Below are 18463 nucleotides of genomic sequence, written 5' to 3'. Positions count from 1 at the left end.
TTTAACATGAGTAGGCACAACATTGTACACTTAAATTCACCAAAAAATCATAAGGAAATATAACGTTAATAAGAGTCAATCGCATACTACGACAACAAATAACGTGACAAACTCTCAACGGCATGAACAGGGTTTAATAATAAACCACAATACTGTACATTTTGAGCTCCCGTGACCTTGTTGTTGTCTACAGACAGCGTCACCAGGCGTTGTCATGGCAACAGCAAACAGGCCGGGAGCCGGGTTAGTGTTAGTGTTAGTGTTAGTGTTAGTGTTAGTGTTAGTGTTAGTGTTAGTGTTAGTGTTAGTGTTAGTGTTAGTGTTAGTGTTAGTGTTAGTGTTAGTGTTAGGGTTAGGGTTAGTGTTAGTGTTAGTGTTAGGGTTAGTGTTAGGGTTAGTGTTAGTGTTAGTGTTAGGGTTAGTGTTAGTGTTAGTGTTAGGGTTAGTGTTAGTGTTAGTGTTAGTGTTAGGGTTAGTGTTAGTGTTAGTGTTAGTGTTAGTGTTAGGGTTAGGGTTAGTGTTAGTGTTAGTGTTAGTGTTAGGGTTAGGGTTAGTGTTAGTGTTAGTGTTAGGGTTAGTGTTAGGGTTAGTGTTAGTGTTAGTGTTAGGGTTAGTGTTAGTGTTAGTGTTAGGGTTAGTGTTAGTGTTAGTGTTAGTGTTAGGGTTAGTGTTAGTGTTAGTGTTAGTGTTAGTGTTAGTGTTAGTGTTAGTGTTAGGGTTAGTGTTAGTGTTAGTGTTAGTGTTAGGGTTAGTGTTAGTGTTAGTGTTAGTGTTAGTGTTAGTGTTAGTGTTAGTGTTAGTGTTAGTGTTAGTGTTAGTGTTAGGGTTAGTGTTAGGGTTAGTGTTAGTGTTAGTGTTAGTCCACCTGAGGACACCAGCAGGTAAGAGGAACACAGGTTCAGAAGAGACGCCACGTTGAGCTGTCCAAGTTTAGTAAAGAGAGAGGGCTGCCGTTTGTTTGCAGAGCACCTGATGCTAGTTATGAAACGCTGTAGCCTGTGATCTGTGGGTGTATTGTAAAAAAACTATAAACAGCTGCTGTGTAGACTGATGTGATGGATCTCCATAGAAAACAGAAGCAGTAGGATTATAGCAAAGACATTTGTGTTGTTGGGATATGTGTCCAGTTCTGGGACTCTTTACAACAGGTAACTGATGGAAATCAGACCAGGGTATCACTCCACGTCTGGGGTGTTAGGTACAAACCTGACAGGTGTAGTCAAGCTTCCTCCTGCACAGCTACTTGACCTACTTTATAGTCCACTGCACCTGGAGAGAGAGTCTGCTCTACTCTCTGAGATCCATGCCCTCTGAGTTAGGATTACTGTTTATGTAGCCTACATACTATTTCATACTGCACATATTTACACTGTATAATTCTCCATGAATGCTAGACTGTGTCCGTGTCCGATTAAAGCATGAAGCCGACCAAAAGAAAAGGTTCCCTTGAAGAATGAGAGCTGATGTCAGTATGGAGGCCGCCGGGTCCAGACAGTGTGTCCAACGCTGTGCACCATGTCCAGACAGGGGTGAGAGTCGAAAAGGAACAAGAGACACAATAAAGGAACAACAAACAAAATAATGTCCCTGTGTGAAGTTCCAGTGATATAATACTGAGAATCACTTGGGTGTATAACACAGGTTTAGACTATGCTCTACTTCACTGACTTGGTCTTCTATCAGGTCTACCAAAATTCACTTTAAATTGTAGAAATGTTATTTATTCGACTAATAACATAGGTTTTCTGTGTGTTTCGTTCTATCCTGTTGTTATAGGATCTATTTCTAAACTGAAATCTGTAAAGTCACTACTGTATGACATGGCCTCTGTATTCATAGAGTCGACTTTCAGGTCACAAATGTTGAATTAATTATGAGGTCACGCTCACAGGAGCCTAAATGTCTAAACTCTGCCATGTATTAAAGTTTCATGCTTTTGCTCTTTTTTGCTTCAAGTTAAAGATGTCAAGCCTATTGTAAATCAGTCTATTTGTAAATGCTGTTTAAACAACTGTATCCAAGTGTGAATGTTCTGGACTCCTACATGCTGTGATCTTACTAGGCTTACAACATGGCTTTCTGCCACAAATTGCAAACATATTTACATGTGTGTAGTACTATTATACGGTATGGGTCACAACAATTGTGATGTTACTCTTATTGCAGGAAAAACTGGAGGCCCATCCAAAGATCAAAAGGTAATAGCTGTGGCTCCACGGTGCAACGAAGATGAAACTAAAAGCCAGCATACAAGTAGGTATAGCTATAGTCAGGAACCAACATGTTGAAGAGGATTGCTCTTGTTTTAGTACTCATCATATTGCATCAACAACACAAACAGTGTCATCACTAATGTAAAGTATAATTTACAAAACAAGCTTTATATCTGATTGACTCTACTTTATATGTGTGGTTATCTCTTAGCTCTTGAGGGAAAAGTTCAGCATGGTTTTGTGAACCTGCCTGTTCTTCACCCAGACAGACTGAAGACAGCCAAGGCCCTCGTGGAAAAAGCTGTCAAGGTTAGTTGACATTACTAAATACAAAAAAGAAAATCTGCAGACATATACAGTAGTTAACATTGATCCACAAACGTATGCATTATTTAAATTGCTGTTTTCATTTCTCTCAGATGCATAAGATATTCTCTGTCCAGGGCCCTTACCCTGTCATCAGGGAGGCACTGAGGGCCAGAGGCTGGGTTGAGCAGCGAATGCCTCGCCCCAACAAGCGTGCACGACAGCGTCACAGCAATGACAGAGCCAGCTCTACTGATGCTGGTGACAGCGATGATGATGATGGTGGTGAGCCACTGTAGATTAAAATCGGACTTTCAGATATTATATCTCTATTTTCCAGTAAGTGTAGTTACATCACTCAGTTGGTTAAGATCACTTCTTCTTCTCAGACAACTCTGATGAAGTTGAGAAAGGGCTGAATCGAGACGGACTACATGAACTCATGGTAAAACCATTCTTTTAGCTTGTACCCCGACATGAGGCTAGGCTAACCTTGATTACCATGCAAAACTTTAGCTTTTGTAATATTAAAATTTAACAGACCCTCCCCTCCTCAGTCACGCCTGGTGCGGAACGAAATGGTTTATTTCTACTGGACAAACCGTAGAGACGTCATCAATGCCAACAGTTTGCAAAAAGAACAGATAATTAATCATTTTGCAAAGGCGGGCACCCTAACCACCAAGGTATATGTGCAGCTATTATTACAGAAAATGATTTCCTCCATAACAACCTGTCACGCCAACTTTAAGTAGTCCTGTTGTCTCTGACAGGTGGGGTTGTGTGTGAACCTGAGGAACCTGCACTGGTTTGACTCGGCTGACCCAGACACATTCTTCCCTCGCTGTTACAGACTAGGAGCACAGGATGAAAAGCATGCTTTCATTGGTCAGATCTTATCACTTATTCACCTGAGCTCTATTTCTTTTACTTTTCTACTTTCACTTACAGGGTAAGATCAGAAACATTAGCTTTCTAACTCTGCCCTCTGTGTAGAGGATTACAGGAGGACAGCCTGCGCGAGTCTTTTGAAATACATCGTGGAGAGGGAGCAGGGTGTTTGTGGAGAGGCGATGAGCTCAAGTATTCGCTCCATTCATGGTACAAACATGTCTCATACAACTGCATACTCTCCCAGTGCAGCTAAATAAAGAGATAAGAAATAAAATTGCGTTTCTCTGCCATTAGATCAGAGGAAAAGAAGCAAGTCTAGACCAGTCGTCCTTTCCCAAATGATTGAGAGCGCACTAAGAGTTTGCCAGGAGTTCCTAGAGAGTCTAGAGCACAGAGACATAGACATTAGCTTGGAGACGCCCCAAACACTTACAAAGGAGGAGTGGGCAGAATTCATCAAAAACTACTGCCTTGTTGTTCAGTGAGTATTGTGTATGGGTTTGACAGAGATAAAAGGAATAAGGAGTCCTTAATCGTAACCCACAGCTCTGCTCCATGTGTTTTCTACCTCAGTGATGGAGCACAGATTGAGGACAGTGATCGTTTTGTCAAGTGCTGCAAGGCCATGCTGCAGAGACTGGCAGTGGTCAGTCCACAGCTGGACATAGATGGCATATACAACATCTGGATCATCAAACCTGGAGCAAAGTCCAGGGGCAGAGGTGAGATGTTGTCATTGTCAGACAGTTTACATAATATCTGACAACCCTTGGTTGACTATGGCTATGTGTGTCTGCCCTAAAGGTATTAAATGTGTCAAGCGTCTGGATCAGATTCTCAGGCTGGTGAATGTTAATCCAACTCTTATCAAGGAAAGCAAGTGGGTGGTGCAGAAGTACGTGGAATGTCCATTTCTGGTCCATGGCACCAAGTTTGATGTGCGCCAGTGGTTCCTGGTCACTGACTGGAACCCGCTGACCGTGTGGTTCTACAAAAAGTGTTACTTGCGCTTTTCTACGCAACCTTACTCACTAGATACAATGGACAGGTAAGAGACAGACATACCGCTAAAGTGATGGGAGAAAAGTAAAAAAAAGTAAGAAGTGCATGTGAAACAAAATGAACATTCAAAAGGGGAAGCGAGAGATCGAAAAAGGCAACATCGGTTAAAATGATGAGTATCATTTTAGGCGGGAGATCTATATTTATGCCCACGTACAACCTGAAAACGGCAGTTAGGCATCTCCTCAGGGTATATTTAAATTAGTGTATATTTGTCTTTGTCTTTGATGTCTTTGACATCTGCCATGCAAAATGTCCAATCAAAAGCTGGAGAACCTACTCATACACTTGTGCTCCTACTATTGGTTCTAACAGGATTTGCTTAAGAATATAATAAAAATAAAAAACACTTGATTGTAAAGGACTGCCTGTCAGATTTTGTTTAAAAGTAGGGTTGCTGGGTTATCAATCAAAAATTACATATGTGCCATATTAATCAAATACTGAAAACAACCAATTTGAGTGAACCAAAAAGCTATTTTCCTATTCACATGGAAGTTTCAAAATAATAACATAGTATTTGTTCTGATATCACATATAAATGAGGAAGATTCAGAAGTAGTTTAAGGTCATACTAATACAGTAGAAACCATGACAGGATGGATTATTCTCATTTTGTCTATTGTCATATCTCTGACTAATTAGTCCTCTTTAAATGAACTGTAACCTGTTTCCTGTCATTTGCCTCAACTTCTCTTTTCCTCATCCTCACAGCTCTGTTCACCTGTGCAATAACTCCATTCAGAAGCACCTGAGGCCCTCCCAACAAAGACATCGAGGTATCCCAGCAGACAACATGTGGTCAGATGACCAGTTCAGGATCTTTCTGTCCAGCCAGGGCCGGGGTGCTCAGTGGGAGACAGTGGTAGTCCCGGGGATGAAGAAGGCTCTCATACACGCATTACAGACAACACAGGACCTGATGGAGTCACGCAAAAACACCTTTGAGCTCTATGGTGCTGATTTCATGTTAGGTAGAATGCGGTCACTTTTAATGACACACCACACCATGTTATGCTGCTTGTGTCAACAAACATGTCAAACTGCTTTTTAGGAGCTACAAAATGAAATATGGAAGTAGAATAAGTTCATATGTTAGATTTGATACTTCAACATGTCTTCCTTAGGTCGTGACCTGCGTCCGTGGTTGATAGAAATAAATGCCAGTCCCACCATGGCTCCTTCCACCCCCGTGACAGCCCGCCTCTGTACTGCTGTACAAGAGGACACTTTACGAGTCATTCTGGAACGCAGAGCTGATCGATTCGCAAACACAGGAGACTTTGAGCTCATATATAGGCAGGTGAGGAAGAGTTTTCTTACTCTTTTTAGTTTAAATAGTGGCTCAAACTGTCATACTTACACAGGATGCTTCAGGTGTCACTTTTGTTCTCTAGGCAGCAGTAGAAGTACCACAGTATGTAGGAGTCAACCTACTTGTTGAGGGCTTCAAGATCAAACGGCCCTCGAACCGCTCGGCAATGAAACACCAGAGCGCCATTAAGGAGAGGGACCCAGCAGCAGAAAAAGTAAAAGCAAAAGTCTTGTTGAAGAGTGCAGAGACTCAGCTCAAAAACAACAGCAGCAGCGCTCTGCCACCACCTCCTCTTCTTCCACCTGAAACTCCTGTGACTGACCCCGTTGAAACCTTTGCACTTCACGTTCCAATGACTATAAAGGCCATTCATCCACCCACTGGGGGGCAGCCTGTATTTTCATGGAAGAAAAAAGATGAAGTCACAAAAATCTGCTCAGACAAAGTCCATCCCTGTCCCACAGAGAAGCATGAAGGTCATTCTCTGGAGCTTATGGTGTCAAAACAGTCCGAAGAAGCAGCCACGATGCACCTTGACTGCTTAAAAGAACAATGAAAAGAGGGTTTCCAGACTGAATATTCCTCATGCTCATTCAGTTTGAAATTTGCTTATGCAGGGTTTTTTGGCCTACCTCACAATAAAGTCAGGAGTTAATAATTTACTATGTTTTGTTTTTCATTTTACACGTTTTTAAACAGAATAACATATGTGGCCCTGTGACTGAAAGCACAGCGACTTAGAGAGTACCAGGAAATAGACAAACAGAAGCTAATTATGAAAATAACTTCACCAATTTGACAACAGGGTGCATTGGTGAAAAACAATGCAGCAAAATTAGGAAACACAATCAAATACAGAAATGAACTGCATAAAATACAGAAAAGACATATACATATACAGGGGCCAGGTAGTACAGAAAAAACACTGAAAATATTTAGAGGGGACAGTTAAAAGATAATAAGTATATATATATATATATATATATATATATAGGAACTAGACAATCCAAAGTAGATATACTTCATATATATACTGGATGATAATGGATATACTTCATTATCAATGACGGACCTCTTCCTCAACAGGAACACATAATGACCAGCTGGCGGCGATATTTTCCAGCTGAAGACGAAACACGCGTTTTCAGATGACGGCGAAGAAGAAGCGAGCTCAGCCCCCACTGTCCTGCTTTCTGTGAGCCTACTGAGAAATGGCGGCGTCCGTGTGCCGAGTTGGGAGCACCGTGGGTCGAGCCCTCGCCAAAACCCGCAGTGTAAGAATACATTTTAAGGCATAAAGCTTTTTGCAATATAAAAAGTCTAAGCCACTACCAGTACTGTTTTTGTTTTGGTACTATGCTGAACTGAAGTAAGAGTGTCGACAGTTTGCTAAATTAACAGGCTAACTGGCTAACGATAGCTAACCGGTTAGCATCAGTTAGCTAGCAGCGAATACAAGGTCAACTGTCAAATAATTGGCTGTGGCTTACAATAACCAGCTGGTGTTTAGCATCCACTTTATGTGCGTGTTATTGAGATCTACCAGCTATAGTTTCAGTCGCCGATATTCATTCACAAGGTCAGAAGCTGTGGTGTTTGTTACTTGCCCTCTCTTGTCCTCACAGTGCAGCTGAGCCTCCTGGCTAACCGCGGCTAGCAGCGTTATGTAGCGTTTGACTTTGGAAAGACAGATGCTGACACGTCTGTCTTTTTTGTTGATCACCATAATGTTTGATTATTAATAAAGTATTTTTAGTATCTGTGATTAGAAATGTAAAACATGACTCTACTGATAGGTATTAACTGCAATTATTGAGAATACCTAATGGCGTGTTATTGTAGTGTCATTTTAGATTAGTGGTAATGTTAAATATAATGTAAAAACATATATAATATGTTAAAGTAGTTCCAAAATAGTTAAAGTAGTTCCCATTTTCCTACAATCCCACGTGATACACAAAAAGTAGACAAAGCTGCACGTTTTTACACATTTTTACAACATAAATAATAATTTACTGTTGTTGTGCTCTGGTTTGGTTTCTTTTGAGGAGTATCATTTGGTAGATAAAGTGGACTCAGCTGTCAGTCTAGATGTCTTTGGTCAAACCTTTGCATGTGAACTGGTCAACAAGACAGAGTCATGCAGTTGTAATCAAAAGTAGAGCCCAGAAATAAGCTTCTCTTTGCTCAGTTACTGCTTTCACTTTGCTTTGAAACTTGTAGCCATTTGCAGTGCAAAAAATAGACCCTTCAAAGAGCATATGCTGCAAATGCAATATTTACTTTAATATTAAAAAAACTTTGAAATATGTATTACCTAGTGATAGCAATATGACACAGGCAATACATGTACTACTAGAGGAGTTAGTATTTTGTAATAACAGACAAATAGGACCTGTCCTGAAACGTACCTTTCTTGTTATCTAAGAACAAGTAGCAGTCTATGGCTGATGTTGGAAAAGCGTTCAAATATGCTCACATATCTGTAGGCCTTCATGCTATGAAGCACAAGAAACGTGGACGTGCCTAATGAACTAATGAATGTTAACAGCACTATTAAATTACAGGATTTTAAAATCACTTCTGGTGTCTCCACCTCTTTAGCCCATCCTGCTGTCTCTGAGGCGTGGACAGGCCTCTGTCAGCTATGCCCAGAGCCTGCTGGGAGTCCCAGAAACGCGCCTCACAGCTCTGGACAATGGCTTGAGGGTCGCATCTGAGGAGACTGGACATGCAACATGCACTGTAAGTAACAGCAATAGCCTGCCACCTTGGACCATAGATTCTTAGGCAATTGTTGCATATCAATATGTTTCCCATTTTTTAAATGTCTCTTTGTTATAGGTTGGATTGTGGATCAGTGCCGGTAGTCGCTATGAGAGTGAGAAGAACAATGGGGCAGGCTTCTTCCTGGAGCACTTGGCTTTCAAGGTAGACCCCATATTCCTCAAATCTCCTATTTAAATTGTTTTTGCAGATAATTTTTTTTCTACTTCATTTATGAGGTACAAGGCACAGTGACCTTTCACATAACACAACATTTCATACAAGAGAAAACGCATAGTTTTGCAGCAGCATGCACATTTTAATAAGCAGAACATTTTTTCCCAATAAAATAAGTCTAATAAATCCAAATCATATTGCAAGTTCCCATGTTCACTGCAGTGATTGAGCCTATGTAGCCTATGTATTTCCACATTTTAACAGTGCAGTTTCAGTTAAATTATTATCAATCATAAATGTATTTCAAATATCAAAACATAAAACCAAATACCTCTCCAACGAACAAATATCCTTATATTTGGATCCAGCCCTCATAGCCATACTTACCTTGATTGGCTTGTTACTCAGTGCCTTCAGTGTTGCAGAGTATAGTCACTATTTGTTCATTTTTTTGTCACTTGCATATATTTAAAATTAGTACACTTAAGGTACAGCTAGTGATGCTAAACAGTGATAATCATAGCTCTTTGCATCAACATTTCTTCTTGCTCTCCAGGGAACCAAGAAGCACCCTCAGACAGCCCTGGAGCAGCAGGTGGAGTCGATGGGTGCTCACCTGAGTGCCTACACCTCCCGAGAGCACACTGCATACTACATGAAGACCCTAGCCAAAGACTTGCCTAAAGGTTAGAAGACATCCCTAGCTGTGGAATAAAGTAATTGATGGTTTTTAAGAATAGGGCCTGTGATTTAATTTCACAAATTGTATCATGAGTCTACCTGCATGGTTTTTATGGAAAATGCACAGATTGCTGATGATGTTGAAATCTCTCAACAAACGTACAAACAGCTGTCACCTCCTTCTGGGGTATGAGTGATTTTCTAAAACTCCCCTTTGCATTGAAGATGCACTTTACTAAACTGCTCAAAGAAGTTAAAGGAACACTTTTTAGTTTTTTTTTTTTTTCTTTTCAGTTTAGCATTAAGTCAGTTAAACCTCTGGGATATTGATTCGGTCAGTTAAGTAGCAGAGGGGGTTGTTAATCTGTTTCAGGTGCTTTGGTGTTAATGAAATGAACAACAGGTGAACTAGAGGGGCCGCAATGAGACGACCCCCAAAACAGGAATGATTTTACAGGTGGAGGCCACTAACATTTTTTCTCTCTTCATCTTTTCTGAAATGTTTTTTTTTTTTTTTTTTAAACAATTTTTGCATTTGGCTAATGTTAGTGTCACTACTTGTAGCATGAGGTGAACTGGACCCTACCGAGGTTAAACAGACAGTCCAGCTCCTCCAGCACATCAATACATGCCATTGTCAGAAGGTTTGCTGTGACTCCCAGCACAGTCTCAGGAGCACAGAGTAGAGGAGACAGGCAGTTACTCTAGGAGAGCTGGAGAGGGCCGTAGAAGGTTCTTAACCTATCAATAAGACCGGTATCTGCTCCTTAGTGCTTGGAGGAACAAGATGAGCACTCTCAGAGCCCTACTGTATGACTCCAGCAGGCCACTGGTGTGAATCTCTCTAACCAAACAATTGAGACTTCATGAGGTTGGCCTGAGGGCCAGACGTCTTCTTGTGGGCTCTGTGCGCACTGCCCGATGGACGTTTGCCATGGAACACTAGAATTGTCAGGTGTGCCTCTGGGCCCCTGTGCATTTCACAGGTGACACAGATCTCTACAGGCTAGACAACAGCAGCCCGAGTGCCACTAGGTATCGGGATGAAATTCTTGGACGCACTGTTAGACCCTACACTGGTGCAATGGGTCTTGTGTTGCTCCTGGTGACAATGCCTGGCTTCATGTAGTGAAAGTATGCTGGTAGTTCCTGGAAAGGAAGGAATTGATGCCACTGACTAACCCTGGCCTGACCAAAATTCAGTAGAAGGCCTCTGGGACATTATGTTTTGCTCCATCCAGTGCCGCCAGGTTGCACTTTAGACTGTCCGGGAGCTCAGCTATGTCTTGGACCAGATCTGGGAGGAGATAAACCTCTGGACATCGTCTGTTGTTGTCAGTAAAATGAACTAATCAGCTGCATCATTTTTCCACACTTTCAAGGTGTCTTCAAAAAAAATTCAGCCGTCTATAGGTTGATCATTATAATTCCCATCATACGATGTGATATCGCTTCGTTCATAACACACTGCCCAGTCCATATCAGTATAAATATCCAGCATGATTTTTTTACCCCCTGAAATCTGATGTGTGTTCCTTTTTAATTTTTTTTTAGCAGAGTATTTCTCTCTTACTCAGTCTTGTCCTACATGGGGCAGTTACTGTATCTTTTCAGTGTTTCTTGGCACAAAGCATATGCATACTGTATTTTTTTTTTTTTTTAGCTGTGAGCGTTCATATTTCCTTTATGCTTCTCAGCCGTAGAGCTGCTGGCAGAGGTGGTGCAGAGCTGCTCGCTGAATGAGGCAGAGATTGAACAGCAGAGGGCCGTGGTACTTAATGAGCTAGAGGAAGTTGAGGGCAACCTGCAGGAAGTTTGCCTGGACCTGCTGCATGCCACAGCCTTCCAGGGCACTCCTCTGGCACAGAGTGTGCTGGGACCACCTAGCAATGCCAGGTAGGAGGAACTGCTTGCTTTACACACAGAGCATTTCAACATTAGCCTTAAGCTCCAAACAGCTCAGTACTGCTTTTATCAAATGCATATTTCTGTTAAAACAGTGCAGTGTTGTAATGACATTGGCTATGCTTTCAGAAGTAGTAACATCAACACTATTATTTAGCCATTTTGCATCATAGTATCCTCTGTAATATTCAAAAAGACATCCTTGACTTATTGACAGAATTCGTATTTAATTCCTTCAGGAATTTGACCCGCCAGGACTTGGTGGATTACATCAACAGCCATTACAAAGCCCCTCGCATGGTGCTGTCTGCTGCTGGAGGTAGGATCTCTTCTCTTTGTGAATATTTTCCACTGTCCATAACATGTTGGTTGGTGACAATGATCAGTAAGATTGAGAGAGAGCTGGATACAACTGTAAACATGGTGAAGTTGTTGCTGCTCTTACGTCAAGGTGGAACCCAGTTGATACTGCCATTAGCATTAAGCTGCATTAATCACTTGATTTAATGTGCTCTGAAGTATGGATAACGCTTGAATAGTCACACGTAAAAGCACATTATATGAAGCTGGTCTCTGGCAGTGGGTTTTAATGGCCAATGACCGTTGTGTCAGACAGAAATATTGTGTAGTTATGATCTGGAATAACACCCACTGTAAGGAGGTACTCTAATAGCCTGTGATTTTCTGTTTTCCCATGTTATTTATCTGAAGGCGTGAAGCACGAGGAGCTGGTCAGTTTGGCCAAAGATCACTTCAGTGGAGTGTCTTTTCAATATGAGGGAGATGCCGTCCCTGTGTTGTCACCCTGCCGATTTACAGGCAGTGAGGTGAGATTGCTGATTGGCTATTTATTTATTGTAATCCTCTAGTATCTCCGCTACTATACATGTCCGTAACCTAAAGTTTTAAAAAACAATTCTTTGGTTTGTTAATGAAAATGGAAGACCTGTATTGATATTCACAGGTTATTTCTCTTATTCAGATATCTCTTATTTGTTCTGATCCCCTTAGATCCGTGTGCGTGATGATGCTTTACCACTGGCTCACATTGCCATTGCTGTGGAGGGGGCCAGTGCTGCCAGCCCAGACATTGTGCCCCTCATGTTAGCCAACTCCATTGTTGGCAGCTATGACCTCACCTATGGTGGTGGAAAGGTTGGTGAAATATGTTTTTGTACAGGTGTGTTTTAGTTTATGCAGCTTATAAAAGATAAGTGTGATAAAATAAACAGCTGTTATGGTAAAAAATGTGAATGTGTGTTTTAGTGCTACCCTTTAAGTTTTGCCAACTTGAAGTTGTTAATGTCCTGAGTGACCATTATGGAGGAGTAAATCATGGTCCTCTCTAATAAGCTGGGTCAGGGGTGAAGAACAAGATCTTATATAAGTCATAGAATACTTTTGGTAACAGTATCACTGTACCGTCAGTCCCCGCTCTCTGATTTTTAACATAAATCAACACTGCCTGTCCAAAAACGTTTGCTGATCACGATCATTCAAGATTTTTTTTCCCCCTCAAAGATGATGGTTCCTCACTATCCTTTAAGTTTTTAATAATGCAGTTCTTGATTTTAGATTCATGGTTGTTTAAGAAACGAGAAGCTACTCACTGCTTCAGTTAGGGGTAAATAACTTGTGAGCTGAAACATAATCATCCATGCAGTAATTATCCAATGAGAGGCTCTTAGTTAAATTTCAGTGGTGACTTTTTTTCTAGACAGGGCAGTGTATTTTCAACCCATTACTTGATTCTGGTGTGCACAGTTTGAAGAACAGTAAAATAACAAGTTTTGTTTTATCCTCTCACATGCAGCATCTGAGCAGCCGCCTGGCTCGCCTGGCAGTGGAGGAGAACCTGTGTCACAGCTTCCAGACTTTTCACTGCTCCTACAGTGACACTGGCCTACTGGGAATTTACTTTGTGTCTGATAAACACCACATTGATGACATGATGCATTTGGCCCAGAATGCCTGGTTAGTAATGACTTCAGGATGAGGTCACAAACTCTCACACACACTGAACAAAACAGCTTGTGCAACTTTCAGGTATACAGCAAGATGATGCACATGTTGAGTCTTGCTCTTCAATATTTTGCTCCTTGTAGGATGAACCTGTGCACCACAGTGACAGAGAGTGATGTTGCCAGAGGCAAGAACGCCCTGAAGGCCAGCCTGGTTGGTCAGCTCAATGGTATGTAACATGCTTATTATGCATTTACACACACATACACAAACACATGCATATTACCATAACCAACACACTTTTTTTTTTTGTCCTTTAGGAACAACTCCAATTAGCGACGACATTGGTAGACACATCCTGAACTACGGCCGTCGTATTCCTTTGGCAGAGTGGGATGCTCGGATTGATGTGAGTTGACAAAAAACATTATATTCTTTAAATTGTTAAGGTCTTTGTTCAGGATGACTTCTGACTTGCACTTCATGTTTGCTTCAGGCTGTCACCCCCAAGATGGTACGTGATGTCTGCTCTAAATACATCTACGACAAGTGCCCTGCTGTGGCAGCTGTTGGTGAGTACTGCTGTGGTTTGACTGTTTTTGCAGGAAAGTCGCAGTCTGTGCTGTGAGCACATCTTCTGATCTCTCTTCTCTGTCTCTGTCCCACCAGGCCCTGTTGAGCAGCTGCCCGACTACAACAGAATGCGCAGTGCCATGTACTGGCTCAGGTTTTAAGATAAGTTGTCTTTTTGCTCCGTGTGTCCCACATTTGCTCTTCATTTCCCTCCTCAACCACATCCCGCTTTCATTCTCTTATCACTGTAAAAGTGAACACCTGAGAATTGTCCAGATGTTGGTTTGACAGCACAGACAACCACCCATCCTCTGTCTTCTCCTGGAGTCCCTCCCCCTGCCTGCCCACTGATTACTCCTTTCGTTAGCCATGGGCATCACCTGGACCTGACTTGGAGGGGAGGGGATAGTGGGCAGACTTGAATTTAGAGTTATCATCTGCTGGACACAGTACACGTTACTGAATACAGCCAGTTTGGAGCAGGAGTATATTTATCTTTTCTCTAGCGTGTTGCTGTCCTCTATTGTACATAACAGAAGATCCCATTCTGACAAAAATAAAATACTGTTAAACACATCCTGCGTGTTCTCTCATTCAGTGTACACGGTATGTTGCAGATTGCTTGTAAAAATATCTAATACAAAACACGTTACGCTCAAAGACAGCAGACCATTTAAGTGTAATATTCATCTGCATACTGGTTTTGTTGTAGTTTTTTGACAGTGTAAAAGCACTGAGAGCACTTAGAGTACCATCTAGGTAGAAAAGCGCTATATAAGTGCAGACCATTTACCATTTATAATTTGGTAACAGTTCAGTTTATAAAATATTTCAAATTGGCAGAGGGATCAGGACTCCACTGTTCAAATGTTTGAGTGTACACAGTCTACATCAGTTGGCTGCGTGAGTGTTAAAGCCAGGACCTGCGATGATTATGCACTGTATGTTGTATTGTGAATAACAACCTCCATACTTCTGCGTCATTCTGTATCTCTGACAACAGTGTTACTGGTATGACTTTGGAGATCTCGGTTTGCCTCTGGATGACATTTATGTGACCCATGTTTGTTTATCGGTAAGTGAGATGGATCATAATTCTGGGGGCTCCTGAGGGGCCAACTATCAAGATCCGGCTGTTCGTACACTATTCATATCATTAGTCAGATGAGGATAACTCCCTTGATGGGTTGTACTGGAGGTGACTCAGAAAAGGAGGTAGGCTTTGTCTTGTTGAGCCTCCCTCCTGGGCCTGGCTGCCTCTTCCTTCTTGTTCTCCAGAAGACTTTCTTTGTGATTGTTCCTTAGTCTTTTCCCCCCTCCATTCTGTACCCAGCAAGTATTTCAAGCTGACATGCAAGAAAACACAAATGGCTGAAAGATACTGAAGATCACATCTGAGAATTTTACAGCAGTAGGAAGTGATTATATTGGTTAGTAGATACTGAAGAAAGCCTGTCATTGGAAATCTCAAATTTAAGCAACACATCTTTCAGTTCCTTTTTTTCTACTTAATTATTAAGAACACATTTTTTAAAAATGCAGTTTTCTCCCTAAACTAACAGGTGACACTGCACATGGCTGTGGTTCCTGACTAAATACTTGTAGAGTTTAACCACAGTAATGTTAAAAAACTCAGGCCTGCTCACTCATGTAACACTGCTCTTTGTGGATTTTGGGACAGAGGCTGCTTGTTCACATTCTGCTCAACTATACAGATGTATAGTAAATGCTCGAAAGATTCACTCTTTGCCTGAGAATCTCTGATCAAGGTCCTGATACAGTAAAACTGTGACACTTTTTAAATTGTGTTGAATTGATTATATTTTTCCAGTGAACTTGTGATATAGGATATTGTTTGTTCTCGTGGAAGCACTATATTGTATTTCAGGTGACAGGCTAGATTATTTCTGCATGATCCTACAGGTATGGTTGGAGGTTACAGAAAAGTCCATCAACTCAGCTGAGGTCCCCTGTATGACATAAAAGACATAATTAGCTAATTAATAATTGCTTTGTTTTTGCAGCTTGTTAATCATTTGTGAACGGATCTGGTGGGTTTGTGACTTGACTGCAGAACGAGACAACTATCCACCTTATTATAGGGAAACTATCGTGATAATAGTGTTATTTTTAGAAAGAAAGATGGCAATGAACGTGGAGGAAATTAGATGCTGCGAGGGGAGGGTGTAGAGATGTGAAAGATAAACAGAGTGGAAGGGGCAGTGTCACAGCTAAGACCAACGTGGTGGAAGACAAAGCCGTGGACAAGGCAGAACTCCAGTTGAACATCCAGCGGCGTGTTGCACAGGTCGCTCATCCAATAGCTGAAGCAGCAGCAGCAGCAGCCGGGCGACAGAAGAGGCCGTATCAGAGGATTTCTGAGGCTCCCATAAAAGAGAACTTCAGCTGAGCCAAGCTTTGGATCAGAGGAAGAAGTGCCTTTTGTCAAGTTACTAACTTTTCACTCGGGTGACACCGAGTAAGTATGGACTGTGATTATAACATTTGACCATACCTATATATATACATATATATATATATATATATATATATATATATATATATATATATATATATATATATATATATATGTATATATATGTATATATATATATATATATATATATATATATATATATATAGGTATATATATATATATACACACACACACAGGTTTACCTGTGTGTAAGTCCAGGAAATATTGCATGATATATAAAAAAAAAAGTTGGTCAAAGAATTATTGTTTCATAGGTGAAGTGGGTAAATATTTTGGTGTATTAATCATTCATTATTTATGGGGTATTAAAACTTGCACAAATGTCTACTTCATGCCAGTTATTGCACCATGCCTACTTTATGTGCACTGGTCGGGGCTGCTCAAATGTAAGTCTTGGTTGGATTTTACAGGTTATGGATGTTGATATTCCACTTCAGTTCAACTCTTATTATTTTACTGTTGTGTGGCATCCCCACTGTTCACACCATTTGTTTCACTGTTGTCATTTAGGACTTGAGTGGGGTGTTGATATGAATTCAGTAATAACTGGCCACAGTGTAATTATTGGGTAAATCAAATTTGCAATCACTGAGCGAACCCTTGCAGTGTCACAGTTGTGTAATTTTGAGCCACTGGTTGATGTTTTCTCCGTCTCTCTCTGCAGACAGTGCTGACCATGTTAAGTGTTTATGCGTGCTTCTGCCTGGCTCTGCTGCTGCCCTTGTCTGTCCAGAGCCAGAGAAGCAGTTCTGCTCTTGCTAAACTCGATGAAGACACACAGAGGGATGTGCTGGCTGTCGACATCCTAAACCACAGCGGAGTGTTGAACTCATTGCTCCGGTCAGAGCATCACAGGGTGCTGAGGCGGGCACGAGCACCCCGCCCAGCCTCCCAGGTGCCAAAAAGAGCCCAGCAGGGGTCCCGCTTCGCCCTGTCCCTCGATGTTCCCACCAGCATCCTCAGTGTCCTCATCGATCTGGCCAAGAATCAGGACATGAGGACCAAGGCTGCGGCAAATGCAGAACTGATGGCACGAATAGGCAAGAGGAAATGAAAAGCCCTTGGGAGCAGTTTGATGGAGAAAATCTCACTTCACAGCAGAGTTAACACATTTGTGGCACTGGCACCTGGTTAGAAACAATGTTAGTTTGGGTGAAAACAGTCCTTGCAGTCAGTATCTATTCTTTAGAGCTTAGCTTTACTTTTATACTTGTCTTTAATAATTATATTACCTCAATACACAAAGAAGACACTCTGGACTTACTGAGAATAATTTCAAACATCCTAAATGGAAGGACACTGCAAACAAAGTCAAACAATGTAAGATGAAGCTGGTCTTTTGTCTCAAAGATTATTCACCAGAAACTCTGATCAGGTTCTGAAATCTGTCTTCTGTGTTTGCATGCGTAATCTTGAATTCAAAGAAAAGGTTGTTCAATTAAATCCAATATGATCATCACATTTTTTTCCCCAAGTCCAATTCATTTTACTCTGTAGAGATATCAGGCATGTTTAGTATAATTACAAGCATCAGCAAGCCATAAAACACCAATGAATGGGTCTGAGCCAAATGAGCCTGCGTCACCCACAGCGTGGTCTGATGTGTGATAACAGGACAAAAACATGGGCAGGATATTGACAACAGACCCCTTCTATAGACTTTTGTTCACTAATACTGGATACGTTTCACAAACAAGTCACAGCTATTTTAAGTCTCATGCATTATCTGTTCCCCATTAGACTAATATCTGTGGCGTGATTCATCTGTGCTCCTGCACTGAGCATGAAATGTGAAGCAGCAGTGCAAAAACTGCTCATCTGATTTACATTTCAGTTTGTTCAGTTCTACACTGGTCGTGACCTTGACGTATTTCATGTATCACTTCTAGCTACTACAGCTTGAATAATACTGTAGCTCTGGCCAATATTGTGCAGATATAACTATAATAATATATATAATTGATATTTTATCAAATATGCAGCCACGCTGAATCTAACACACACACTTGTTAATAACAATTGTTACTGTGAAACAGAATACAGCACATATAAATTAGCCACTATGCAGTGCTGAACAACAGAAACTACTCCAGAAAATATACAAATAATAAA

General features: G+C 41.2%; 3 protein-coding genes across 6 annotated transcripts; all 3 read left to right on the top strand.

Moving 5' to 3' along the window:
• Nucleotides 1-745: 745 nt before the first annotated feature.
• LOC113153336 (tubulin monoglycylase TTLL3-like) lies at nt 746-6435 on the top strand. Of its 4 annotated transcripts, none has more exons than XM_026346920.1 (15): nt 746-881; nt 1418-1529; nt 2167-2253; nt 2479-2522; nt 2633-2804; nt 2909-2964; nt 3077-3205; nt 3293-3407; nt 3516-3620; nt 3708-3894; nt 3987-4135; nt 4218-4461; nt 5190-5449; nt 5603-5778; nt 5873-6435. In XM_026346920.1, exons 2-15 carry the CDS (start codon nt 1454-1456, stop codon nt 6344-6346), a joined length of 2274 nt encoding a protein of 757 aa, XP_026202705.1. In that variant the 5' UTR covers nt 746-881; nt 1418-1453; the 3' UTR covers nt 6347-6435. The 4 variants fall into 4 exon arrangements, with proteins under 4 accessions (XP_026202705.1, XP_026202702.1, XP_026202703.1 ...); XM_026346917.1 differs by having other exon boundaries at nt 2425-2522; XM_026346918.1 differs by having other exon boundaries at nt 752-881; nt 1395-1529; nt 2425-2522.
• A 507-nt stretch (nt 6436-6942) lies between these two features.
• On the top strand, nt 6943-14430 carry LOC113155051 (cytochrome b-c1 complex subunit 1, mitochondrial). Its single transcript, XM_026349529.1, has 13 exons — nt 6943-7064; nt 8395-8535; nt 8635-8721; nt 9290-9419; nt 11112-11310; nt 11559-11638; nt 12031-12146; nt 12331-12474; nt 13133-13293; nt 13425-13510; nt 13602-13690; nt 13778-13853; nt 13951-14430. Exons 1-13 carry the CDS (start codon nt 7002-7004, stop codon nt 14013-14015), a joined length of 1437 nt encoding a protein of 478 aa, XP_026205314.1. The 5' UTR covers nt 6943-7001; the 3' UTR covers nt 14016-14430.
• A 2150-nt stretch (nt 14431-16580) lies between these two features.
• On the top strand, nt 16581-17754 carry LOC113154811 (urocortin-3-like). Its single transcript, XM_026349190.1, has one exon. The coding sequence runs from the start codon at nt 17028-17030 to the stop codon at nt 17403-17405; it is 378 nt and encodes a 125-aa protein (XP_026204975.1). The 5' UTR covers nt 16581-17027; the 3' UTR covers nt 17406-17754.
• The last annotated feature ends 709 nt before the right edge of the window (nt 17755-18463 follow it).

The sequence above is a fragment of the Anabas testudineus genome, chromosome 5 (genome assembly GCF_900324465.2).
Source record: "Anabas testudineus chromosome 5, fAnaTes1.2, whole genome shotgun sequence".
NCBI classification, from domain to species: Eukaryota; Metazoa; Chordata; class Actinopteri; order Anabantiformes; family Anabantidae; genus Anabas; species Anabas testudineus.
Note: the sequence above shows the minus strand (reverse complement) of the source record. Positions and strands in the feature narration are given on the sequence as shown.